Below are 26,336 nucleotides of genomic sequence, written 5' to 3'. Positions count from 1 at the left end.
CTTTTCTCATTGGCCGCGCTCCTCGCTAGCGCCGGGCGGGGGAAGCGCCTGGGAGACTGCGGATGGTCACGTGACGGTTGCCCAAGCGCTCTCGCTGGTGACTCTCCCGTGGGCTAGAGCGGCCGCGGGCGGGTAAGCCCGACTTCCGGCGGCGAGAACGGTGCTTCCGGGGCGGGCAGCCGGGCCGAGGGAGGTGGGTCTGACAGTTGGCGCCGCCGGGAGGGCGGGCGGCGCGAGTGGGCGCGGGCCCCGAGGGCCAGGTGAGGCGCGGGCCAGGGGTGGTGGATATGGGTTGGATGCGGTGGAGATGAATGGCGCCCCGGGATTCCGGAGTCAGTCCTGGCGCCGCCGTGCGGCTCTGGACAAGCGATTTCTTTCTCTGAATCTCAGTTTCCTGCTCTGTAGAATGGGGGTCAGAATGTGACTATAGCATCCTCTTTATGGGTTGAGAGTGAGAAGTCAGCTCGTGCTTGTCGGAGCCCTAGCTCAGCGCCTGGCGTACTGCACACTTCTTTGCTATACTGTTATTGTTAGTATTGTTGATGATGTTTGTGTTTGATACAGAAGATCAGGGTGTGGGTGCGTGAAATTGGGAGCCAACAGATTTCAGCTCAAGTCCTAAGCTACACTTTGTGGTAGCGGACCTGTGCCTTCCCTTATCTGAACTTCGTTTTCCTCGTCTATAGGATGAAGGCTAATAATCCCTTCATTATATCATAGAGTTATTGTGAGGATGGTGATGAAAAGTGCGTGTAAAGTCCTCAGCATAGGGCCTGATGGTGTAGAGCAGGAGCTCAATAAATAGATCCGGACTATAATAATAATACTGGTCATAGCGGACACCCATTAGGTGTTTAGGTCCCTATAGTCAAAGCTATGGTTTTTTCAGTAGCCATATATATGGATGTGAGTGTTGGACCATAAAAGAGGCTGAGCGCTGAAGAATTGATACCTTCCAGTTGTGGTTCTGGAGACAACTCTTGAGAGTCCCTTGGACTGCAAAGATATCAACCTTGAATATTCATTGGAAGGTCTGATGCTAACACTGAAGCTCCAATACTTTGGCCACCTGATGTGAAGAGCCAACTCATTGAAAAAGACTCTGATGCTGGGAAAGATTGAAGGCAAAAGGAGAAGAGGGCGGCAGAAGATGAGGTAGTTTGATAGCATCACCAACTCAATGGACATAAATCTGAGCAAACTACAGGAGATAGTGAAGGACAGGGAAGCCTGGTGCGCTGATGTCTGTGGGGTCGCAGAGAGTCAGACATGAATTAGGGACTAAACAATAACGACATAATGATTCCAAGAGTCATTGGTGTAGATGAGACTAGCAAGGAAATAGAGAAGAGGGAGAAGCTCAGAGACTTCAGCTTTCCTTCACTTTCCTTTGTGATAGGAAAGACTTCGAATCTGCAGCTAGGCAATCCACATCCTGCCACTTACTATTTTGTCATATTTTGCTGAATCCCATAGTATTAGGCTTTCCTTTTTCTTTGAAACCACTGATTCATTTTTCTCCAGTCAGTTCATTTGAGAAGGAAAATTTGTTTTGCTTTTCTAATGAAAAACTAGCATTGCTTGGCTGTGAAAAGGAGGACTTAGCCTGAACTCCAGTGGAAGCAGAATGGTTTATTACATTGTAGATAGAAAAGGAAAGAATTGAAAAAGGAATGACTTGTATTTTTGTGATTCCATGCTGTCGGGTCTCATGGATCCTGTCAAGTTATACTCTGTTTTCAGCTCACACTTGGCATATGATGGTCTTGGCTTAGTCACTGTCCTACCCTTTTCCTGACTCACTGAAGATGTACTTATTTTATTTAATGCACATGTACAAAACCTACTGAGCATCGTTCTAACAGCTTGGCATTTAGGAATGCTTAACCCCACTAAGCACTTTAAAAATAGATACGCCTATCCTTTTTTTTTTTTTTTGAGTATAGTTGATGTACAATAACTCCTATCATTCTTATTTTACAATTGAAGGAAGTGCAATCCAGAAAGGTTAAACCACTTGCCTCAGAGTCAGGGTTCAGTTCAGTTCAGTCGCTCAGTCGTGTCCGACTCTTTGCAACCCCATGAATCGCAGCACGCCAGGCCTCCCTGTCCATCACCAACTCCCGGAGTTCACTCAAACTCACGTCCATTGGGTCAATGATGCCATCCAGCCATCTCATCCTCTGTCGTCCCCTTCTCCTCTTGCCCCCAATCCCTCCCAGCATCAGAGTCTTTTCCAGTGTCAGGGTTAGGAAGTGGTAAGATTGAGCTTTGGAGGCAGGCCTTCTAAGGGCTGAGCATAGGGAGTCTGGTGCATGGTAATTACTTGAATTTTGGGGAGCTGTCATTTTTCTATTATATAATTTTCGCTGTTCAGAAAGTCAGCGTGGGAGATAGGTTTTTAATGGTGGAGAGAGAAAATTGAGTCTAGCGGGGAATTCTGCAGCTGTAGTGGGAAGATGTTGCTATTGTTCAGTTGCTCAGTTGTGTCTGACTCTTGTGACCCCACAGATTGTAGCCTGCCAAGCTCCTCTGTCCGTGGGATTTCCCAAGCAAGAATACTAGAGTGGGTTGCCATTTCCTCCTCCAGAGGATCTTCCCGACCCAGGGATCGAACCTGAGTCTCCTGCATTGCAGGCAGAGTCTTTACCACTGAGCCACCAGGGAGGATACCACTACCTAAAGGCTTCTAGTAAGTATTAACTGAAACTTTGCTAAGACAGGCCTCAATGACCAACTCATAGTAGTAATCCCTTGACCAGTGGACTGACTTGGGTTCACATCCTGGCCCCTCAGTTGCTTGCTGTGCGACCTCAGGCCTGCCACTGTCCCCTGTAACTTGGAGATTGTTTTTACTTTCTACCGCAGGTGGTGGTGAGGAGGCACTGAGGTGTGTTCATCAGCAATGTTAGGCACGTGAACGCTCATCAAGAGCTGCTGCATGGGCACTGGAATCAGGGATAACTTGTTTTTGTTTTTGAATCCCAGTAAAGCTCTGGCTTGATGTGGCCTTTGGCAAATGACTGCACCACAATGAGTCCATTTTTTTTTTTTTCTCTCATTGATTAAAATGTGGCTAATGATAGTCCTCACTCGTGAGGAGGTTGTGAGGCGTCAGCGTGATGCCTGGCACCATTCCTGGTGTATAGTTAGTGCTTGCTATGTGTAGTGTTGTTCTGTCTGGCTTACTGAAGCCTCCTTCAGGCCTTGCTCTTTGAGAGATGCTGGTTGTGTTGTCCTTGTCCAGTGGTAACATCCCAAAGGGAAAGGGCATCTTAGGAGCCAAGTACGGGATCAAGTGATGCCTGTGGTCATGTTCCTCATCCTTGTTGAGGGTGGAGGAGGAGCGTCACCCTGGGGACTTTGGGAAGACGTCACAAAGCAGGTGGCAGCCATGCAGAGTGATGGAGAGCATGCTAGGAGGACAGGAGAAACAAGCATGCAAGGCACAGGTGACATTCTGTGTGAAGAGTGGGTAGCCGGCAAAGCCCTTGGGTGCTGGAGGGAAGGCTGGAGTGGGAGGCCTGGGGGGCAAGAAGAGCCAGCACCTCTAGAGGACTTAGCATGCAGCAGGCACTCTCAGGTCCTTTGTGCATAGACACTCATCTAGCCCCACAGCAGTCCTCTGGGGGAAGTCGTGTGTACTATCCTGGTGTACAGATGGGGACACCGAGGCCCGACTGGTGAAGTTGCTTGGCAAGGTCACACAGCTAGTAAGTGGTAGAGCCAGATTTGAACCCTGCAAGTCTGGTTCCAGAGTCCTTACTTTTTCAAATAATTTTATATATTTATGTACTTTTGGTTTTTGCCGTGCTGGGTCTTTGTTGCTGCATAAGGCTTTTTCTAGTTGCGATGCATGGGGGCTACTCTTTAGTTGTGGTACACAGGCTTCTTATTGCAGTGCCTTTTTTTGTTGCGGAGCACAGGGTCTAGGGTGTGTGGGTTCTGTAGTTGTGATTTCTGGGCTCCAGAGCACAGGCTAAATAGTTGTGGTGCACAGGCTTAGTTGCTCCGAGGCATGTGGGATCTTCGTGGATCAGGGATCAAACCCGTGTCTCCTGCATTGGCAGGCGGATTCTTTACTACTGAGCTACCAGGGAAGCACCCTCCCCCTGACTTTTTTTTTTTTTTTTTGGCTGCGCAGGCTCTTCCTTATGGTGTGCAGGCCTTTCTAGTTGTGGCATTCCGGTTTAGTTACCCCTGGCACTCGGGTTTAGTTGCCCAGCAGCACGTGAGATCTTTGTTCCTTGACCAGGGATTGAGCCCACGTCCCCTGCTTTGGAAGGTGGAGTCTTAACCACTAGATCACCAGGGAAGTCCCCCAGAGTACCATCACTGCGATACCATCAAAATAGTGGGTAGGAGGGGGCAGATGGTTGGTGATGGTCCACAGAAAGGGGCTGGACAGTGGGCCTTCTGCACCCTATAGGTGGTGGAGGGCTGGGGGACATGAGTCAGAACTGGGGGCTGGCATGAGTGCAGGGGAGCAGCGTAGGGGGAGAGGACGGCCAGGGCAGGGCAGTGTGGGACACAGGGGGTCCTGGAGTCAGTAGTGGCGGATCAGGTGAGGAAATGATTTCTTTTAGTTCTGTTTCAGCACTGCTGTTCACATGCAGGAGAAGGTCTCCATTGGTGCTCATATGTCATGTGTCTCTGGCACCCGCTGACCTTACCCAAGTAAAAACTGGTTTCGCGTTTCTGCCCTGGGGCCCCTCCTGAGTGGAGCCCCGCCTCTTTGTCCCTGGCTGCTCTCACTCACCTCCTCGCTCCCTCTATGGTATGGTTCCTGCGGGCTCCTGGCTGCCCCACGGACATGCCAGATGGGCTTGTGGCTCAGGGCCCTGAACTTGCTGTACCTTCTCCTGGAACACTCTTCCTCTCTAAAACTGCATGGCTCACTCCTCCACCTCCTTTGGTCTCTTAAATGTCACTTTGGAGAGCTCCTCCTGGGGACTTCCCTGGCGGTCCAGTGGATACGACTTTGCACTTCCACTGCAGGAAGCATGGGTTCGATCCCTGGTCTGGAAACTAAGATCTCGCGTGCTGCATGGTGGGGCCAAAAAGTTTTTTTAAGCAACTAAAAAAAAAAAAAAAGAGAGCGAGCCCTTCCCCGACCACCTATTCAGAAGCCCTCCCTTCCTGGGCCCTCCATGTTTTCTCCATGACACTGAAGGCTTTCTGACACGCGACACTGTCAGCTGGTTTGCTTGTTATTTTCTGTCTCTTAACCGTGTCACCACGTAGAGGCCAGGCTCCGGGTTTTTGTTCACCTCCGTATTCCCGACCCCTAGAACAGTACCTCACACCCAGTAGGTTTTCAGGAGAGAGTTTTCGAATGAATGAATGGGTATTTATGGTTAAGGTCTTGGGCCAGGGAGGGTCTTTTTTCTGTCCCTGTCTTTTCCAGCCAGAAACTTGGGAGGTGTGTAGGGATGGAGCTGTGGACATTTGCTGCCCCGGGCCTGTCCCAGGCAGGAGTGGTCTCTGCAGTGACAGCTCCGCGCCAGGCTGGCTTCCTGCCAGCTGCCCAGGCTATTCCTGGGCTGTGAGCCCCAGCCCAGGAGCTCTCTGCTGGCAGGCAGACAGGCAGGCGGCAAGAGACAGGCAGACACTTAGCCGGCGGTGGCTCATGAGCGCTCTCCCCTCGTCCTCTCTTTCAGGCTCCAGGGAGCCGTGTGAAGGCCCGGGAGACAATGGTCTCGGTGACTATGGGTGAGTCTTCTCTCAAGGGCCCTCTCTCCCCTCTCCCCCTTTTTGAGGTGTGACCTTAATGGGGGGGCCGGGTGGGGAGGGGGGAGGGCCAGTCACTGGCAGGAACAGCTGTGCTCTGAGGAACCTGGAGGCAGGGCCAGGCCTGCTCAGGGCTGACCGCCTCCTCTCTGCTATCCTGGCCTTCTGACAACGTACTATGGCCATAAAGAACTCGGGTTCTGAAGTCCAGCAGGTCACCCACATGACCTCTCAGAGCCTTGATCTTCTCACCTGTAAAATGGAGATCGTAACATCCTGGGACGTTGTTTAAGTATTAAGGAGGTGATTGCGTGTAAAGCCTTGGGCCTAGTTCTCAGCAAATGTTAGCTGTTACTATTCTCATGAGCTTTATCAACATTCTCTTTAAACTTTGTCCTTGGGGATTGCCAAAGCACAGAGATTATTAGCTAGTCACTTTTAAATTTTTGGACATTTGAACATATAGAGAAGTACGTAAAACATATTTGTGTGATCATGAGAGCAATTAGAAAGCAAACGTCTGAGTACATCCTTTTTGATTCCATTGACAAAAAGCACAGGAAGGGGCTTCCCTGGTGGTCCAGTGGTTAAGACTGCACTTTTAATACAGAGAGCGTGGATTTGATCCCTGGTCAGGAAACTAAGATTCCCACATGCTGCACAACATGGTCAAAATAATAAAACGCAGAAGCAGGCACAATCACTCTGTGCTGCTAGAAGGTGTTTATTGCCCTTGGGAGGCAGGGAGAAGTGACTCCCTAGGGGATGGGAGGCCGGGGGAATGCTTCTAGAATGCTGGAAATGTTTTACTTCTTGATCTGGGTGCTGGTTACATGGGTGTATTGGTTTATGAAAATCTATCGACTTGTGTGCACTTTTGTGAGTATACCTTATAGTTCAATAAGAAAGGTTTTAAAAAAGCCTCCACCCATCTAACCATCCAGGTGGAGAACTAGAATATTGCCTGCCCGCCTCGAGGCTCCACCCCAGTCACACCACCTCCCTCCTTCAGATGGAATCTACTGCTATCTTCTCTCCTTACCTTTCTTTATTGTTATACCACTAATGAAAATGTTCCTACAGACTTGGTTTTGAATTTACAAGAAGGAAGTCCTGCCCTGCCTTGTGTTCTTTTGCATCTGGCTACTGTTGCCCAGCACGATGCCGGAGAGTCATCTCTGGTGCTGTGGGTAGCTGTAGTTCTTTCCTTTTTTTAAAAAATTTGTTACAGTATTGCTTCTGCTTTAATGTTTTCTTTTTTTGGCCAGGAGGCATGTGGGAACCCAGCTCCCTGACCAGGGGTCTGTCTGGCATCCCCTGCAGTGGAAGGGGCAGTCTTAACCCCTGGACTGCCAGGGAATTCCCCGTAGTTCTTGCTTCATGCTGCTCCATAGTCCTGACTGTGTGAGTGCTCGGTCATCGTTTCTTTGCCGGTGCTGTTGTCAGTGGGTACTGTTTCTGGACTGTGAGACTAGCTGCTAGGAGTATTCTAGTGCCTGTCTTCTGGTGTGAACAGCAAGCCACCCGTTTGAGTCCCAGATACGCATTGTGGCCTGTATTAATATTTCTGAAACGGGGGTTCTTAGAGCTGGTGCTTATGCCCATTTAACTGGCAGCAGGTCTTCCTCCTTCATAGGACACAAAATGATGATGAGGGCCGGACACGGGTCTCTTGCAGCTCCTGGACTTTGCTTCAGGCAACTGGCTGCCTCCAACCTGTGTGGTGTTTCCTTTTCCCCTGATAACAGCTTAGTTGAGATACAGTTCACATTTCGTACAGCTCATTGGGTTTGTTTTTTTTTTCCTTTTTTGGCCGTGGTGGGTCTTGTGGGTTTTCTCCAGTTGCTGTGAGTGGGGGCTACTCTCTTGTTGCGGAGAACGGGCTCCAGGGCACATGCTTTCAGTAGGTGCAGTTTGCAGGCTCTGGAGCACAGGCTCAGTAGTTGTGGTCCACGGGCTTAGGTGCTCCGTGGCATGTGGAATCTTCCCAGACCAGGGATCGAATAGGTGTCCCCTGCGTTGACAGCAGATTCGTAACTACTGGACCACCAGGGAAGTCCAGTGGTTTTTAAAATCTGTGTTTGTAGACTTGTGCGTCCATCACCACAGTCAATTTCAAAATATTTTCCTCACTCCCCCCAGTTCCCAAATACCCATTAGCAGTCACTCCCCCCGCCTCCCCCCCCGCTCTCCCACCCTGGTCCCTGGCAGCTGCTATTCTATTTTCTGTCCCTATAGATCACGATAGATTTACTACTTGTGGACATTTCACATAAATGGAACTATTACGTGGTAGTTTTTGATGTTTAGACAAAGCTGCCTGCTTTTGGCTAAAGGAACCCAAGGCCCCCCCACCCCGCATGTCTTGACAGATGGAAAGTGCTTGTGCAAAGAAGAAAAAAGTCCATCCTTTTCTCGGGGCTGGTAGAAGTCCTGAGGCTGTGAGCGCCTCACTTGCCACAGGCCTGGGGAGACTGGTCTGTGCTGGGTGGGCAGGGGCCTTCTCGGGAGAGGATGCACCTGAGATCCCCACTGCCCTCCACACAGCATCTCATCTAGACTGTGTCACTTGCCCTGCTCTGAGCCTCAGTTGTCTTATCAGCAAAATGGGCATAGTAACTCCAAATTTCTCCTTTTTAAAAAATAGCGTGGAGTTTTGGATGTACCATTATATACCATGAGAAAGACTTTAAAAAAAAAAAATGTTGCTAATTAAATTGTGGCACACCATCAATCGTGAGGTAAAGCCTAGTTTCCGAGATACTAAAATGTGAGAAAAAAAATTCTACTTGGAACCAATGATCTTCTCTGACACCTGGCCTGAGTGGTCAGGGTCATTTTGAAGGTCACACCCAAGAGGCCAAGAAAGAACTTTGGAAACAGTGAAGTAGCGTGGATGGAGTCTGCCTGGTCTAGGCTCCCCGTCACCATCATGGCTGCCGTGGGGGAGGACATCCTCTGGGCCTTGTGCCATTTCAAGCCCTTTCTGTGCCCTCTGCAGTCTGCACGATGACCCAGGACGTCAGCGCTCTTACTAACAGAGTGTCTGCTCCCTGAGGGAAGGGACTCTGAGCCCTGCAGTATCCCCAGTGCCTAGAGCGGGACCCGGTGTGTGCCAACTGCTCAGTACACGCTTGTGGAATGTATGACCCCAGAGGAGACCGAGCACCAAGTGCTACCTTCCCCAGAGTCCTTTTTCTGGGAGATGGCAAAGCCAGGATTCCAACCCACACTCCAAAGCCTGTGCTCATGACCTCCTTTCTGAGGCTGGGCTGCTCCTGTGTGTGTGTGTGTGTGTGTATGTGTGTGTGTGTGTGTGTTGTAGCGGAGATGCTTGCTGAAACCCAGAGGCAAGCTGTGCAAACCTTCTTTCCACCCACCTGTGGAGCCTGTCACCCTCTGGGCCTGCACCTGCTGATGGAGACCTGGGTGGAGAACCCAGAGTCCTGACTCCCCCCACCCCCAGTCATTGGCCAAGCCTGGGGGACAATGGTTGCTGGGGGTTGTCATGCTCCAGGCAGGGCAAAGTTGTGAGGAGAAGGGCAGTCCAGGAGCACAGGGGCTTGGGGAGTCTGCCCCTTGTTAGCAGTGTGGCCTGGGGCCGGGCGTCCAGCCTCTCCCTGCCTCAGTTTCCTCCTCGGCCAAGTGGAGGTGTCAATGCTGCTGAATTCACAGAGCTGGCAGGCCGGCTTAGTTCCGTCGTCTATGTGGAGTGCTCAGGGCCTGGCGTTTGATAAGCATTTAATTTGTGGGAGCTGCTGCTGTTGTGGTTTTGCTGCTGCTGTTCTCTAAGGAGAATAATAAGCCCTGTCTACACCTCCACGCCCTCAGCCACTTCCGAGTGGATCCAGTTCTTTAAGGAAGCTGGCATTCCTCCAGGACCTGCTGTCAATTACGCCGTGATGTTTGTGGATAATAGGTAAGGCTGCTGAGGGGACAGGGCTGACCTTGGGAAAAGGAGGGGTGTTAGGGAACAGGCCGGCCCACCCACCCCAACTCACTTGTGACCCTTCCCTGCAGAATCCAGAAGAGCATGCTGCTGGACCTCAACAAGGAGATCATGAACGAGCTGGGCGTGACCGTGGTGGGCGACATCATTGCCATCCTCAAGCATGCCAAGGTGGTACACCGCCAGGTGGGCGCTCTGCTCCACGCCTCTGTTTCTGGGTTTAGGGTGGGATGGAGGGCTGGTGGTAGAACCAGTCGGAGGCTTGGAAGCAAAGGTAGGCATACTTGGACTCCAAGGTTGGTTCCACTGCTTGCTGTGTGACATGGGGCACATTGCCTAACCTCTCTGAACCTTACTTTCTCCACTTGTAGAATACACATAGGCAAACCTGTTTTGCAGGGGGATTGTAAGTATTAAGCTACATAAAGCCCTAGCACAGTGTACACAGCAGGGCCTCGTTAAGGGCACTCTGTAAGTATTATTATTATTACTGTTAGTTTTTCCTTCCCTCATCATAGTTATTCTTACGTGACTCTTCTCTGTCACCAAAATAGGAGCTTCCGAGGTGGGACACAGTTGGTGACTTGGCCAACAGCATGGTGGTTCGGTTCTTGGGCTTTCTGTTGACAGTGACCTTGGACTAGTGATTTCACCTCCCCCGTCACTGAAACAGGCCTTGCACTCACCCTTTCTGAATGGTGCCTCTGTGGCCGTCCACCAGATAGTGTGTATGGCACCAAGTGCCAGGCCTGGAGTGAAGAGTTGCTTTAGCTGTGATCATTAGCACTTACAGGCTCTTGCCATGGCCTGCCAGTCCCTGTCTTCATCCTTTATACACATTACCAGCTTACTGACTCCTTCCTCCAGTAAGGGAGGGTTACTGCAGAGGCTGCGCTCTCAAGCACTCCACTTACACATGGTGGTCACTGGGATTTTTCTCATTAATTTTAGAGGCTTTCTGCATTCCAGGGCCAGGCTTTCATCTGCCTATCATCCTGGACAGGACCCTGCTGCGAGGGCTTTCTCAAGCCAGGGATGCTGTCTGAGTTATCCCAGAGGTCACAGAGCAAAATGTGTTCTTTTCTTTAAGCTTTTAAATTTGAGACTGATTTTGGATTTGTAGAAAAGTTGCAACAGTAGTACGCAAAGTTTCTGTATTTCCTTCACCCAGCTTCCCCTAAGGTTAACAAGTTACATAGCCATGACACATTTGTCAAAACTAAGAAAGAAACATTACTATGCTATCACTGGGCTTCCCAGGTGGTACAGTTGGTAAAGAACCCACCTGCCAGTGCAGGAGACGTGAGTTCGATCTCTGGGTCAGGAAGATCCCCTGGAGAAGGAAATAGCAACCCACTCCAGTGTTCTTGCCTGGAAGATTCCAAGGACAGAGGAGCCTGGCGAGCTACAGTCCATGGGGTCACAGAGAGTCAGACACGACTGAGCGACCGCATGTGCACATGCTGTTATTAGCTAAGCTACGGACTCTCTGGGTTTCTCCCGTTTTTCCACTAATGTTTTTTCTCCTCTGGGATACCACATGGCATTTACTCCATGTGTCTCCGTAGTCTCTTTTGATTTGGGACAGTTTCCTGCTCTTCCCGAGTTTTAGACGACCTCCACAGTTTTGTAGAGTACTGCTCAGCTGTTCTGTAGCGTGTCCCTCAGTTTGGCTTTGTCTGGTGCGTTGTTATAAGTTGGGCTTCCCAAGTGGTGCTAGTGGTAGAGAACCTGCCTGCCAATGCAGGAGACGAAAGAGACATGGATTCAATCCCTGGGTCAGGAGGATTCCCTGGAGAAGGGCATGGCAACTCACTCCAGTATTCTTGCCTAGAGAATTCCAATGAAATGAGGAGCCTGGTGGGCTACAGTCCATAGGGTCACAAAGAGTTGGACATGACTGAAACGACTTAAAACTTGCAAGTAGGAGTGAAATGTTTTGAAATCTCTTCTCTAACAGCTCAGGCTCTGATCCCCCCCAGTTTTGCTCAGATATCTGGGTCCCCTTGTCCTCCACCTCACATCCCATCCCCATGGTAACCCCAGGCACCTGTTCTCTTTACAGGATATGTGCAAAGCTGCCACTGAGTCGGTGCCCTGCAGCCCCAGCCCCCTCCCAAGCGAGATTCGTCGAGGTGCCTCTAGCGGTGAGTCCTGTCTGTTGAGGCCTCTTTCCTTCATTCCTACACTCTATAGTGAAGGGGACACACCTGGACTTTGCAGAGGTGGAAGCAAAGCCATCCGAGGCTCTCCTCTCTTAGGGATAAATGAGGTGGTGAGTGACTGTGCATACGATCAATTTTCATTTGTGGTCGTTCCATTCTGCACAGCCACTGGGAGCATTGAGTCAGTGACTACTGAGTCACTGCTCCCAGGGAAATGTGGGGTCAGGTTCCTGCAAGCTTCTGGTCACAACATCTTCATCATCTGACCAATATACAACCTTATTTTATGTGTGTTTCTGTTTTAAAAGACCTTATTTAATATATATTGTTGATTCATTGACAGTGAACTCACAGCCCACAGCACTAAAACTCATGCCTGAATGAAGCTTATCTAACACACATATTTTTTCCATAAAGCACATCCCCGCCTTCTTGAACTTAGGACACTACACAGCATCTTATCACCAAGCTTGGGGACCACTTTAAACAGCAGAATCACTAACAAAAACACAAAGATGTGAAAATAACGCTGAGGAGACCGTGAATAGATGGGAGCACTGAGTAGACCTGTTTACTGTGTGAGCAGGAGGGCAGTGCGTCGCCTTGTTTGACCTTGGTTGGGAACGCGCATTAGGCAGCTCAGGTTTTTGCCTCTCTGTGCCTGTCTGTAAATAACCACAGAAACCCACAAGTATTGGTTTTGAGGTTATGAATAAATTTGTAAATATGCCAATTTATAAATACAGAATCTGAATGATAAGAATCAACTGTATTTATACTTCTAATTTTTTAGCAGTGTGACACTTGAAAAATTTGACATACATACATACGTACATATTGATTAGCCTTTACTGCTTAACAGGCTTCCCCCAAACTGATATAAACACACATTTTTTTAAAAAAATTTATTTCAAAGTAGTTGATTTCTTTTCAGAGTAAGAGGTCACCTTTTGCAAAATTTAGTACTTCAAATCATACTTGTGCACTTACTGATAATGAAGAACTGATCTTCTGACCCAAGGTTTTTGAAAAATTTTTGTTGAAATGTACTTGATTTACAATGTTGTGTTAGTTTCAGGTGTGCAGCAAATTAATTCATTTAAGTTACACACACAAGCACCCACCCTTAGTTCCCTGAGAAGGGATCAAACCCATGACCCCTACAGTGGAAGCCACTCTTAACCACTGGACCGCTGGGAAAGTCCTGGTTTATGGGAATTGATGTTAAATGGACTGTGTAGCTTTGATGTATTTTTCTGTATACTGTAGTTATAGTTAAAAACAACCAAGCAATAGGAATTATAATCTTGTGCTGAGGGTCACATGAAGGATTTCAGGACGCTTTGAGAGGTAGCACACTGCAGGAAGAGAGAACTTTTTGGGGGGGGGATAGGACAAAGTAGCAAAGTCTGAAAGCCATTGTGGGGGGTATTCCTAGGCCTACTGAGCAAGGAGTGGTAGCATGAAGACCCCCCTGCCCCCTCCCCTGTGGGCTCCCCCAGAAGCTCAGGAAACCCACCCCTGAAGCTAGCAGCAGCTGCTCCTGGAGCAGGCTAGAGCTGGCCTCCCCTTCCCAGGCTAGAGCTGGCCCTCCAGTCTGCTCTCTGTAGCCCATCTTGCAATCTGAGACACCCCTTCTCCTGTGGAGCAGGAGAAGGGGTGTCCGAGACTGCTCCCCACCTCCAAGAGAGGTCACCTCTTTTCTTGTCCCAGCCCAGCTGAAGGCATACCTACATTGCCCAGGGCTCCCCTCTGGGTGACCCTTCTCCCTGAGTCCCCCCAGTTTCCTCATCTTTAAAGTTGGTTTGCAGCAGAGCCTGTCTGCTAGGGGTGTTGGGAGGTTCGGTGACCCTGTTCATCTTTTCAGTAGATGTTTATTATTGAAGACCTGTGAAGCGCTGAGGACACAGCAACAAACTATCTCCTCTTGAGGTTTGCAGTCTCATGGGCGAGTCTGCCAGTAGACAGATAAATGTACTTGAATGTCCAGCAGTAATGGGCTTCCCTGGTGGCTCAGCGGGTAAAGAACCCGCCTGCAATACAGGAGTCACAGGAGACGTGGGTTCAATCCCTGGGTTGGGAAGATCCCCTGGAGGAGGACATGGCCTCCCACTCCAGTATTCTTGCCTGGAGAATCCCATGGACTGAGGAGCCTGGCAGGCTACAATCCATCGTATAGAGTCGGACACAACTGAAGTGACTGAGCATGCACGCGCATCCAGCAGTAATACGGACTATGAAGAAGAATAGTGTAGGGTAGAAGTGGTAGTGGTTGAGAGGGCAGTCAGAGAAGTGTTCTCTGAGGAGCCTGAGTCTGAGAGGAGACCTGAATGAAGAGACAGAGCAGGCCCATTGGTACTGGGGGAGCTGTGAGCCAGCCAGACAGCAGATAGACAGATAGCAGGCACCCCGAGAAGGTGTGTGCTTTCTGGAGGAGGAAGGTCCTGGAGGAAAGCAAGGCTGTGGGGGAGGGGGAGGGAAGAACTCAGCACAGGGCTGGATGATCGTGCACAGGACCGATGGATGAAGGGTGCTCAGAACATCTGGTCTGGGCCTCAGGAAAGGGCCCCCTGGGCCCGGAGGCTGGACTAGTCCCTGGAAGACAGGCCCTCCCCAGGCCTCCCAGTCTTGACAGTACAGCCCATTCAGTCCCAAGGTGGCCTTCCCTAGCCTGCCCCCCTTCCCGGGGCCCCGTCTCACTGGACTCTCCTCTTTACTCTTCCTGCCAGCCGCCTCCCGAATGATCACCAACAGCCTGAACCGAGACTCCCCACCCGGCACCCCCCCGAGGCGGCCAGACACCAGCACCTCCAAGATCTCTGTCACCGTGTCCAACAAGATGGCAGCAAAGAGTGCCAAGGCTGCCGGTGAGGAGACGTGGGCAGGGGTGGGAGGAGCTGGGGGCCATGCGGGTTGGCAGACGGCATCTGGGGCACGTGTTCTTGATGCTGCAAAGTGCTGTGCAGGCCATGGGGTATGCACAGCGTTCAGACTCGGTCCGGTCACGGCCTCTCTGGGGGCCTCGCCTTCCACGTCTGTCGAAGGGGGCTGGCGCTACCCACCTCCGCGGACAGTTGGAAGCCCTTGAGATGGTGTCTGTGAGCATCGTGGGCCCATTGCAGTTCTCAGGCAGGGGCCAGTTCAGTCTGTGTAATTTTTATTTTGTTGTGGCAAGAACACTTATCGTGAGATCAACTACTTCATGAAACTTCACGAAACTTTAAGTGTACAGTACAGTGTTGTTGACTATGGGTGGTTCAGTCTTTTTTAACAGATGGTCACTGAGCCCCGCACTGGTGCCCGGCCCTGTGCTTGATGCCTGGGGTCAAAGGTAAAGAAGCTACCTTTCCTCTTAGCCACCAGAGGGATCCTTTAAAACTTTCCATCTGATCCTTTCCCACCCTTGTCTAGAACTCTCCAGGGCTTCCTATTGTCCCATTAGTAAAGTCATCTTCCCACGTGGCCTTACTGGGCCCTGTGGGTTCATGTCTTGCCTGCTGCCTCCATTCCCCTCCAGGGTCCTTCCCATCGTGGGGCCTTTGCCCCAACATTCCCTTCTCCCAGGGCCCTCTTCCTCCGTAGACTCTTCTACGCTTGGCCGCTGCTCTTCCAGGTCTCAGCTTGTGAGCTGGGAGTGGGGCACGGCCTTTGGGCTTCCAAGCCCACCTTCTGTCTGTCACGTGCTTCTGCCTTTGTTGAGTCCACCCTCACAGCCCAGTGATCTTGGCCCATGTGGAAAGCAAGGCCCAGGGAGGCGGTGTGGCTATTCTGGCGCCCAGCCCCAGCACGCCCCGTCCACCCCCATCACAGGTGCTCCCTTTCGGCCACGTGTCTGGAAGCGCCTCCTCCTTCTTCTGATTGTTCGGTTTATGGGCCATGAGCGAGAAAGTTAAGATTCATTCCTAAAGTAGTGAAAAGATGCAGGGCCTGGGATGGATGGTTCTCTTCCCTTCAGCACAGTAGAGGAGATTCTGTTTATTTTTGTAAGTTGAGGTGTAATTTACTTTTGCACAATGCACACATTGTAAGTACATAGCTTGAATGATTTTTAACAAATGATCATGCCTGTGAAGCCATTACCTTGATGGCCTGTCCACCACCCAGCAGTTTCCTATCTGAGAGTATTCTGGCTGGCCTGGGAGGTGAGCCTGCTAGGGGGAGGGTCAGGGCCACAGAGAGCCTGGGAGGCCAGCCATAGCCTTCTGCAACCCCACTGGGCCCAGACCCCTGACTTTCTTGGTGGTTCAGTCAATGACCATAGGGGAGGTTGGGAAGAGAAGGGATTCTGGTCATGAGAACGCATGGAGATAAAGGGCACATGTGTGCCCTTTGCAGGGTGTCCAGCCCCCCACCCTGAATGGACATTCCCTCCCAGAAGATGCTCACCATCCCCCCCATCCCCCAACAGCCCTGGCCCGCCGAGAGGAGGAGAGCCTGAGTGTTCCCACCAAGCGGCGCCGGGTCACCGCCGAGATGGAGGGGAAGTACATTATCAACATGCCCAAAGGCACCACCCCCCGGACCCGGAAGATCCTGGAGCAGCAGCAGGCAGCAAAAGGTACTGGCCTGGGGAGGGGCGGAGGCTGTGTTTCCCTTTTGCTGTGTCTTGCAGGGTTGGTCACGTGCTACAGGTGTTGGCCCAGAAGCAGGCTCTGAGGGGGATCCAGGGGGCCTTGGACCCCGGGGACAGCAATGGCGGCCATAGTAGAGAGGGGCGCATCACTACCTCTGACTTCTTGTCCTGCAGTTAGCATAGCAGGGATCCTTGGCGCCTCAGCGGGCGTCTCTTCCCCGGGGATGGTGGCACGGATCCAGTGCTGGTCTGCCTGCTAAGTCAGTGACTGTGCCTGGCTGAGGACAGTGCCCCAAACAGTAGGAACCATCGTGATGAGCCAGAGGGGTCAGGTTGAGGTTCAGTCGAGAGCTGGAGTTTATCTGGTGGTATGAAGATGCTCTTCTTTACAGCATTCCTTTTGTGCTCAGTTGTGTCTGACTCCTTGTGACCCCATGGACTGTGGCCCACCAGGCTCCTCTGTCCATGAAATTTTCCAGGCAAGAGTACTGGAGCTGATTGCCATTTCCTTCTCCAGGGGATCTTCCTGACCCAGGAATCGAACCCTCATGTCTTCTGTCTCCTGTGTTGGCAGGTGGATTTTTTACTCCTGCCGAAGCCCTGCATTCTGTTAGAACATTGTGTATATTCTCATGGAAAAATATTCGGTGGATACAGAGGCAGTAAAAGCAAACTTGTATCCCGCATGTATTGTGAACCTTTCCAGAGCAGTGTCTGTGAACTCAAATGCATCTGTTTGTGTGTTTACATACATCTCGGCTTTTTTTTTTCTTTTTAAGCACACATAGTCTCATCCTGTATGTATTGTTGTATAAGGTTATTGAGCTCTTTTCACATTAGTGCACATGGATCTGCTTCATTCTTTTTAATGGCTGTTCAGTGTTTCCATAGTACTTCTGTATCATAATGTAGTAAACATTCTTCTGTTGATGGCTCTTCAAACTGTTATTTAGGGAGGGGAGAAGGAAATGGCATCCCACTCCAGTACTTTTGCCTTGAAAATCCCATGGACGGAGGAGCTTGGTGCAGGCTACTGTCCATGGGGTAGCAAAGAGTCAGGCACGACTAAGTGACTTCACTTTCACTTTCACTTACCATTTATCAGATTCTCTTAGAGGCCCAAGGCCCCCAAAAGAGGGGAAGGAAGCAGTAGGGATTGAGAACTCTTCCCGCACAGACACTTCTTGAATTGGTACCAAGAGCTGAGGACTGGAAGTGTCCATTTTAATTGATCCTTCTCACATTTGACATTGACCAGAAGTGTGGGGGTTAAGGTCAGTGTTAGCGGACAACATAGACATAAAACCTGACTTGGTCCAGCATGCGCCTGCTTGGACCAGAGCTTCCTGGGGTCTGGGCTGGCCATGATGACCCCTCCCTGTCTGCTCAGTGCTCAGCCAGGCTTAGGCCTGCAGGGGCCACCCCCCAGGCGTTGGCTAATGACCTCCCTTCCCTCCCAGGTCTCCACAGGACATCTGTGTTTGACCGCCTCGGCGCTGAGACCAAGGCAGACACCACAACGGGGAATAAAGTGAGTGGGGGAGCCCCTGGGGACTCTCAAAGCTTGGTCTTCCCTGAGTGTCATTCCTGGCGCTTCCTGCGTACACCTCACCCTGTCTCATGTACCTTTCCAGTCCAGCGCCCTTGTCTGTACTCCCTGTCTGTCTGCTACCCTGATCTCTCTACCGATTTCTAGCCCCAGGGCTCTGGCAGACCCCTGGACAGTGCCCTGGGACCCCTCCCACCAGCATATCCCCTAACTGGCCTCGAATCTTCCTCCAAAGTACAGCCTCCTCCTGTCTCAGGGGCTCCATGCCCCCGTTCCAGGCAGTCCTGAGTCTGAGGGCACCATCTGTCTCCTGTCTGCTGCCTCATCCCATTGGGATGGGCAGTGGCCCCCTAGCTGGTGTCTAAGCAGCTCCAGGGGAAGCCCTCCAGCCCCTTCCCCACAGCAGCAGCGCCTACGACCCATAGGACAGGCCCCTTCTGCCCTCCTCGCCCACTGTAAACCCTTCAGAGGCTTTTCGCCAGCCCAGGATGCAGCCTGATCTTCTTGCCTCCACTTGCAGTCCCGCAGGCTCCAGGCACGGCATGTGGTTAGGAGATGCAGCCTGGGCCCGTCGCCTGGCATGAATCCTGCTCTGCCATTGCCTGGCTTCGTGGCCTTGACCATTTCACCTCAGTTTCCTCCTCTGTATAGTCCCTGCCTCACAGAGTAGTTGTGAGGACTCATGAGGTATACCTGTGTGGCGGGGTCTGTCTGGTGCCTGGTTGGCATCTTTTTTTTTTGGCCACACTGAGTGGCACACGGAACTTTCCCTACCAGGGCTCGAACCAACAGCCTTGGTGGTGGAAGCACAGTCCTAACTCTGGGCCGCCAGGGGAGTCCCTGGTGAGCGTCTTGACATGGCGCCTCAGATTCACGCTGGCCAAGTTTGCCAGCTGCCTCTCCTTGCTTGCTCACCAGGGCTCACCCACTCTGGCTTTTCTCTCATTTCCTAAATCTTACCATGAGCGTGATTGTAATGCTCAGGATAACCTGGCTTAAAGATGCCACCATGGAAAGACCTGGGCAAGCACCCCATAAATATGACTCTTACTTGTGCCTGGGGGACTTTGAGGGCACACTTTACTCTGCTTAAACAGCGAAGCCTCAGAGAAAGTGTCCCTGAACTCAGCGAGGAGACGAGGCTTTGCTGTCCACAGCGCTCCACTGCCCCCGCCCCACCCCTGCCCTCCCAAGCACGCAGTCCTGTCGTCACTGGAGAATTACTTGTGTGAGGTCCGATGCCGGCTCTGTCTTCCCCATTAGACTGTAAGCCCCCTGTGAGTGGGGCAGGGCCCGTCTTGGTCAGCACTGAGTCCCCAGCACTGCCCAATACAGGCCAGATGCTGAGCTGGGACTCAGAGATTATTTGTGGAGTGATTGACCAAATTTGCCTTTTCTCAGTCGGTCCTCTGTAGACCTTTGCAGACAGTTTTCTTTCGCCTCCGCTCTCCCTCCTGCTCTTCACTCAGCTCTCAGATCTCATCCTAGATGTCCCTTCTCCAGGGTGCCTTCCCCTAACTTCGGCAGGGAGTGGTCTCCTCTGGGCTCCCCCAGTTCCCTGGACTTGCCCTCTCCTGGCTCTCACTACTATTGAGTGTGTCAGCGAGGCATGCACTTCCCAAGTGCGAGCCCCACGAGGCCAGGCACGGGTGAGGCAGCTCCGTGCTCACAGGTTGAGTGGCTCACCTGTCCTGTCTGTGACCCCCAGCCCACCGGAGTCTTCAGCCGCCTGGGGGCCACGCCCGAGACAGACGAGGATCTGGCTTGGGACAGCGACAACGACAGCAGCAGCAGCTCTGTCCTGCAGTACGCCGGGGTCCTGAAGAAGCTGGGCCGCGCCCCGGCTAAGGCCAGCCCGCAGCCTGCACTGACTGTCAAGGCCAAGGCGACGAGCTCGGCGCCGACCGCTCCCGCCCCCACGCTGCGGCGCCTGGCCCTCTCTTCGCGCCCAGCGTCCGAGAAGAAGCCAGAGGCCCTGTCCAAAGTCAGCATCATCCAGAGACTGGGCAAGCCTGCCCTCGTGCCCGAGGCCCAGGACAGCCAGGTCACCAGCACCAAGAGTAAGTCCTCAGCTGAGGTCAAGGTCACCATTAAGAGGACTCTGGTGGGGCCCCGGGGGAGCAGCTCCAGCGAGGGCCTGGGTGCCCAGATGGACCACGCGGGCACCGTGAGCGTATTCAAAAGACTGGGCCGGAGGACCTTCTAGCCCGCGGGCGGGGCGCAGGCCCCTTTCCTGACTCCCGGCTCCGTCAGTCTTCAGCAAGGGCGCATCGCCCCTCCCTGCCGGCTTCCGGACGACTTGTCGCCCCCTTAGGTGTTCCACTGGCCTGAGCTTTCCAGGGAGCCACCTGGGTGTTCTGAGTCCGAAAGGTCGCCGTGGCCCGGCCTTGCCACTCTGGGTCTTCCTTTCCCTCCCGTCCTCTGCTCTCGCCTCTTGACTGTGGCCTTGGCAGGACCACCCCCACTTTACCTCTCCCGATGCCAAGGACGCTTCTTCTCCCCTCCATGCCCTTCCTCTCTCCCAGCAGCATCTGCTGCCTCAAACCCGCATTCTGGGGCCTCCCTGTTCCCCAGAGTGGGTGCACCTGGAGGGGCTTCTGTGTCCCCTACCCTGTGACTTCCTTGCCCGCCTGCCTCTGCCCCCCGACCCCCACTGCTTTGCCCTCCCCCACTCTCTCCCGATCTTCACTCTGTTCATTTCTTTTCTGTTTTCTGTCCCCGTGGCAAGGCCCGACTGTCCGCTGCGTCCTGCCTGACCCTCCTGCACCTCCGGCCTCCCAGCGGCGCCCTCGTCGGCGGTGGCGTCGAGCCAGTAGAGACTGTTAGCCGCCCTCACTCCCAGGCTGGAGGGACCTCCCCAGATCCCGGGCTGTAGCCAGGGCACCCGCCCGGGCCTCTTTTCTCCTTGAAAGTCTGTGGCGGGCGGCGGGTAAGGGGCACGGAGATCGGAAGCCAACACCGAGAGAAGAAAACAGCTATTTTAATATATTTTTGTGACTTTCAGACTGTTTCCCTACCCTTGTTCAGGGTGAGTTGCAGGATTGTTTTTTACACGCAGCACAGGGTGGGTGGGGTGCCCGTGGAGAGTTGGGCAGCTCCCTGCACACCTGTAGGCTGTGGTTTTGCTGCCAGCTCTGAGGTGAAAGGAGTAAGTCACGGTCATCATCCACTTGGGCCACCTCCTCCTGCTCTGGGCACCCCCATGGGTTCTGTCTGTCTGCCCTCCTCGTCATAGGCTTCCCCTGTTTCTGCCAGTCTGCCTGTGACGGGTTTTCCAGATTACAGCTCCGTTGTGAGTCTGTGGGTTCCTATGGACTGGGCTGTTCACCCTCTCATTGCTGTGCAGTACCTGCTGTCTGCCAGGCCTGTTCTAGGGGCTGGGGTTCCATCCGTGAGCCAAGCAGACCCATCCCTGTCTGCATGGCTGACCTCGCCAGCCAGAGAGACAAGTGGTAAAGTGATCACGCTGCTCAGAGTAGGAAGGATGAGCGCCCATGATCAGGGTCTCTTTAGACATTTGGGGCAAGAAGGCCTTTCAGAGGAGGTGACCTGTAGGGTGGTTTACGTGAAGTTCAGGAGGAGAGTGCTCAAGCAGGGTAAACAGGCAAGGGCAAGGCCCCAAGGTGGGACGGGGGGACACGGAGGAGACCAGCGTGGCTGGTGACCGAGTGAGTGAGTGATGTGCCTAAGGAATTTGAATCCTTTCCCGAGAGCATTGAGGAGTTTGGGAGAATTTGAGACTAACAAGTGGTGATCTGAGTTGCCTTGTATGAAGGTTGCTGGGGCCACCATGAGGAGTTGTCAGGAGGGTGGGATGGAGGCAGGGAGGCAACCTGGGGGGAAGTGGTGGGCTGGGGAGGAGATGCAGGGGTGGACTTTGGGGGTGCCTTGAGAGGGGCAGCAGGGTTCTCCCTGCAGATGTGTTGGAATTTGGGAAAAGACAAGGGGCTGGATCACACCTGGATGGGGGACTTGAGCATCCAGAGGAACGTGCTGTTCTGTAGCGCTGGGTGGGGTGGGAGGGCACTCAGGTTTCACCAGGTTGACTGAGAGGTGAGCAGCCTGTGGGGAACGCTCAGGGCACAGGCTTGTTCACAGCCGCAGGCCTGGTGATACCAGCTGGAGAAGAACCTAGAGAGAGGAGGGGACCCAGAAGGGAGTGGGGGTGCTTTTCCCACCTAAAGAATAGTCTCTGATAAGGAGATTACCAAGGAGTGGTCAGGGAGTTAGGAGGAGAACTGAGAGCAGGTAAAGGTGAGGTTAGACTGCATCCTTTTTTTTTTTGCATTGTTTTTTTTTCCATTTTCCATTTCAACACAACACTGACCATTTGAACCGTTCTTACGTGCCCTCTTCAGCGGCTCCAAGTGCATTCATACTGTTGTATAACCGTCACCCATCTTCAGACCTGTTTTTGTTTTCATAAACGATCATCCGTTTATTTTTATTTTGTCGGTGCCGTCATGCCGGGAGGCTGCTACATGTCAGGCAGGGTCCCAAGCACTGGGCCTGCGGTGTGTGGGGCCAGGCTTCAGTATGAGGGGCAGTGATAGAGGAGCCATAGACCCCCTCTCGTGGTGAGGGCCCAGGCCAGACCTCAGAAGGACGGCAAATGATGGTGATGTCAAGATTCCAGAGGCCGCCCATTTGTGTCAGGGCCACAAGGAGGCGCTCACACACAGAGACACTTTCCTTGCGGTTCTTCACCTCTTATTTTTGTCTTTAAAAACCCTCCTAGTGATTTCCTTGAGTTCCACTTCATGGATAACTTGAGCAACTGCCAGGGTTGCCTGGCAGGGTTTCAGTTACTAAATTTAAGAGCACAGGGTAATTTCTTAATGCATAATAGGAACTAAAATGATATAAAAACGTGTCCCTTGTCATGATAAGCTTACCTGCTGTGAGGTAAGTCGAGTCACGGTTGCTCCTGACAGAGGCGCAGAGGGGGACAGACAGCTGGTGGGTGGCAGCGCTGGGTGTGACGCTGGGAGGTGAGCAGGCGCCTTGCCCCTCAGCCTCTGCCCTGCGCTGCCTCAGCTACAGATTGGAAACAGGGCCCCTTTTTGTAAAGGGGAGGGCAGGGTCCTGGGAGAGTGGTTTTGGGTGTCCTCGAGTTGTTTGTGTGTACACACTGCCCCGCTGCTTACCCCAGGGAGCACTTGCAGCTTTAGAAGGCCGTGGGCCTTGAGGGCGGTGCCCACCCTGCCCCCGCCTGCCTCACAGGGTGGAGCGGGACCCTTCAGCCTCCAGCCTCCCACCCATTGGATTCGGTGATTCTCCCAAGCCAGCCCCCACAGCTGTGGCCCACAGGAGTGTATTATTTTGTCCTCTGGTTCTCTGAAACATTTTCAAGCATAAGTATTGGGTTGGCCAAAAAGTTCATTTGGCTTTTCCATAAACATCTCACGGAAAATCCTGAATGAAATTTTTGGCCAAATCAAAAGACTACATATACCTAGTGTAAAATGCCAAGATACAAAGGCTTCACAGTGAAAAGTCTCTTCCCAAGCCCCCTCCTCAGAGGCCACCAGTGTTAGCAGTGTCTTGGATCACCCTTCCAGAGATGTGTCTGTACACACACACGCACACACACATGTGCATGCATACAGATAGCCAGAGGAACACAATACACACGGATGTGCACATACATGCTAATGGCCTAGCTTACTCAACCAGTCCTTTAGGGAAGGGAATTCGGGTTGTTTCCGGTTCCTTGTTATTACAAGCAGTGCTGCTGTGGGGAAGGTGGGTTTGGTTCAGGGGTGAATTGGAAGAACTCCAATGACACCACTTCAGCGCAAACACTGATGTTGGGTCAACAGCACATCCCAGTGAGGTTCTCCCCCAAAGTCTTGGCATTCTTCAGATGATTTACTTATACATGTATCACCCCATTCCAGAAAGGAATTAAGAGCAGTTAGGCTCGTCCAATTGGAGGCCACTGGAGGAAGGGGATCAGGGGATGTGAAGAGGTAATGCGGACCACCACCCAGGTGCCAGGAAGTACAAAGTATGTGCTTTGCTAAGTTAATTAGGCTTAAGAGGTCTTTGCACATGTGGAGCCTGCCTGTTTATGCTGCTTTTGGGAACCTGCAGCCACCCCTGTGGAGATGAGCCTGGGCTAGGCAGCTGCATAATGAGAGACACGTGGCGTGGCCAAAAAACAAAAAGTAATCTTAGTATGGAACCCCAATATATAAAACATGTTTAAAACAGAAAAGCAGTCATTTATTAGCACACATTTATCAGATTATTTTGCATTAATTCATGCAAACAACACGAAATTCAAAGGTACAAAAGGATGTATACAATAAGACTCTTTCGTGCCCAGTGGGCTGGCGAAAAGATGAAAGTCTCAAGTGTTGGGGAAGATGTGGGATAGAAGTAGTGCGTAGACTGCTTTTGGAATGTAAGTTGGCATCAGCATTTTGGAAAACAGTTTGATATGTTGTAGCATAATTGAAGATGACGTGTTCACCAATCCACCAGTTACCATTCTGGAGAAATTTACACATGCATCCAGGGCAAGTATTAGAATGTTCGTAAGATCACTGTTGTAGTAGCGTAAGCTTAGAAACAACCCAGATATCCGTCAGCTGGGGAATGGGCAGATTGTAGCATATATATTCTAGTTACCTAATGCATAGTGGAGCACCTCAAAACTCAGTGGCTTAAGTCAGTAATCATTTCCTGTGGTTATGGGGGGTTGACTATGCTCAATTAGACTGTTGTAACTTGGGGCTCTCGTGTGCTTGGTGTAAGATCTTGGCCGGGCCGGTGTCCTCTTGAAAGCCTCCTCAGTTGTCTGGTGGTTAGCCAATACTGGTACTGAGGTACTATCTCAGCGTGGGCTGTCAGCCAGGATGCCTGCCTGTGGCTCCTCCATGTGACCTGGGCTTTATTACAACATGGCAGCTGGATTCAAAGCACACTCTTCTCAAGAGTCAGGGAAAAGTGTGTTGCCTTTTCTAACCTAGCATTGGAAATCACCTTGCTTCACTTCTGCCACAGTCACTAGCCTGCCCAGATTCAAGAGGGACCACAGGCCGTGGCTCTCAAGACAGGAAAGGCAGTATCTCATTCTAAGAAGAGGGATGAGAGATCATCTTGAAAAATTACACGTCAATCCTGGATGTACTGTGTATTGAGTGTGGATATTATACTTCGATGAAAACTAAAGTTGTGCATATCAATATGAATAAAGCAAAACATTAAGTGGTAAAAGCAAACTACTGAAGAATATGTGTAGTTTAAAGATATGCGAAATAGGGAGTTCACTGGTGGCCTAGTGGTTAGGATTCTGGGCTTTCACTGCTGTGGCCTGGGTTCAGTCCCTGGTCAAGGAACTGAGATCCCACAAGCTACACAGCCAACAACAACCAAAAAAGCAAAATAATGTGTATTGGTTACAGATACTTAAGAGTGTAGTAAATGTAGCCAGTGCATGGGGATGATCAATTCCAAGTGAAGGATAGTAGACCCCTTCTGGGGTGGGATGGACTGTGATTGGAGGGGTGCGCATAGGGTCCAGCAGTGTGGGAGTGGTTTTAAAGCTGTGGGCACCCAGGTGTCCATTGTGTTAATACTCTCTGGGTACCTGAGAGCAATTAAAAAATAGCAATTCTCTCTCCTACTCTAGGTCCCTCAGCCATCCAGTTTTCCTCTCCAGAAGCCATCAGTATTACTGGGGTCTTATGTGTCCTTCCAGAAACATTTCATTTACAAACATAATTATATTTTTTTCCCACTCAGATGGTAGCATATGTGATCGTTTTATACTTTGCTTTTTTTAATTATTAATACTTTATATCCTGGAGATCATTGCATATCAGTACATAAACAACTTAAACATTTTATTGAGATATAATTTACATGCAAGACAATTCACCCATTTAAAGCTCATGTTTCAATGACTCTTGTTCACAGAACTGTGTGTCCATCACCATAATTTTGGGTTTCCCAGGTGACTCAGTGGTAAAGAGTTCGCCTGCCAGTGCAGGAGATGTAGGAGGTGTGGGTTCCATCCCTGGGTTGGGAAGATCCCCTGGAGAAGGGAACAGCAAACCACTCCAGTATTCTTGCCTGGATAATCCCATGGACAGAGAAGCCTGGGGGGGCTACAGTCATAGGGTCCCAAAGAATCAGACGCGACTGAGCATGCACGCACACACCATAATTTTAGAGTATTTTCATTATCCTGAAAAGAAACACCCACACTCCTTAACCATCAATCCCCAAGTCCTACCATGCTTTGCCCCACACGCCATTGCTCCAAGCCCTTGGGAACTACTAATTTGCTGTCTACAGAGACTTGCCTCTTGGGGGCATTTTATAGAAATGGGTTCATACAATATGTGGCTTTTTGTGTCT

General features: G+C 51.5%; 1 protein-coding gene across 4 annotated transcripts; it reads left to right on the top strand.

Annotated features, from left to right (window-relative positions):
• Nucleotides 1-129: 129 nt before the first annotated feature.
• Nucleotides 130-22,409, top strand: C18H19orf47 (chromosome 18 C19orf47 homolog). Of its 4 annotated transcripts, XM_006050050.3 has the most exons (10): nucleotides 2,530-2,692; nucleotides 5,661-5,712; nucleotides 9,562-9,649; nucleotides 9,751-9,865; nucleotides 11,745-11,826; nucleotides 14,574-14,711; nucleotides 16,253-16,402; nucleotides 17,878-17,948; nucleotides 19,675-20,026; nucleotides 20,695-22,409. In XM_006050050.3, exons 2-10 carry the CDS (start codon nucleotides 5,694-5,696, stop codon nucleotides 20,790-20,792), a joined length of 1,113 nt encoding a protein of 370 aa, XP_006050112.1. In that variant the 5' UTR covers nucleotides 2,530-2,692; nucleotides 5,661-5,693; the 3' UTR covers nucleotides 20,793-22,409. The 4 variants fall into 4 exon arrangements, with proteins under 4 accessions (XP_044788275.1, XP_006050111.1, XP_006050112.1 ...); XM_044932340.1 differs by lacking the exon at nucleotides 2,530-2,692 and adding an exon at nucleotides 130-193 and having other exon boundaries at nucleotides 19,675-22,409; XM_006050049.3 differs by lacking the exon at nucleotides 2,530-2,692 and adding an exon at nucleotides 158-260 and having other exon boundaries at nucleotides 19,675-22,409.
• The last annotated feature ends 3,927 nt before the right edge of the window (nucleotides 22,410-26,336 follow it).

Source organism: Bubalus bubalis, chromosome 18, assembly GCF_019923935.1.
Source record: "Bubalus bubalis isolate 160015118507 breed Murrah chromosome 18, NDDB_SH_1, whole genome shotgun sequence".
Lineage (NCBI taxonomy): Eukaryota > Metazoa > Chordata > Mammalia > Artiodactyla > Bovidae > Bubalus > Bubalus bubalis.
This window is presented reverse-complemented; position numbering and strand designations above follow the sequence as displayed.

Bases quoted from the DNA above. Each gene is read 5' to 3' on its own strand.
- C18H19orf47 (XM_044932340.1), top strand. The intron at 9,866-11,744 runs GTGGGCGCTCTG...TTCTCTTTACAG, and splicing joins CCAAGGTGGTACACCGCCAG to GATATGTGCAAAGCTGCCAC. The intron at 17,949-19,674 runs GTGAGTGGGGGA...TGTGACCCCCAG, and splicing joins ACACCACAACGGGGAATAAA to CCCACCGGAGTCTTCAGCCG.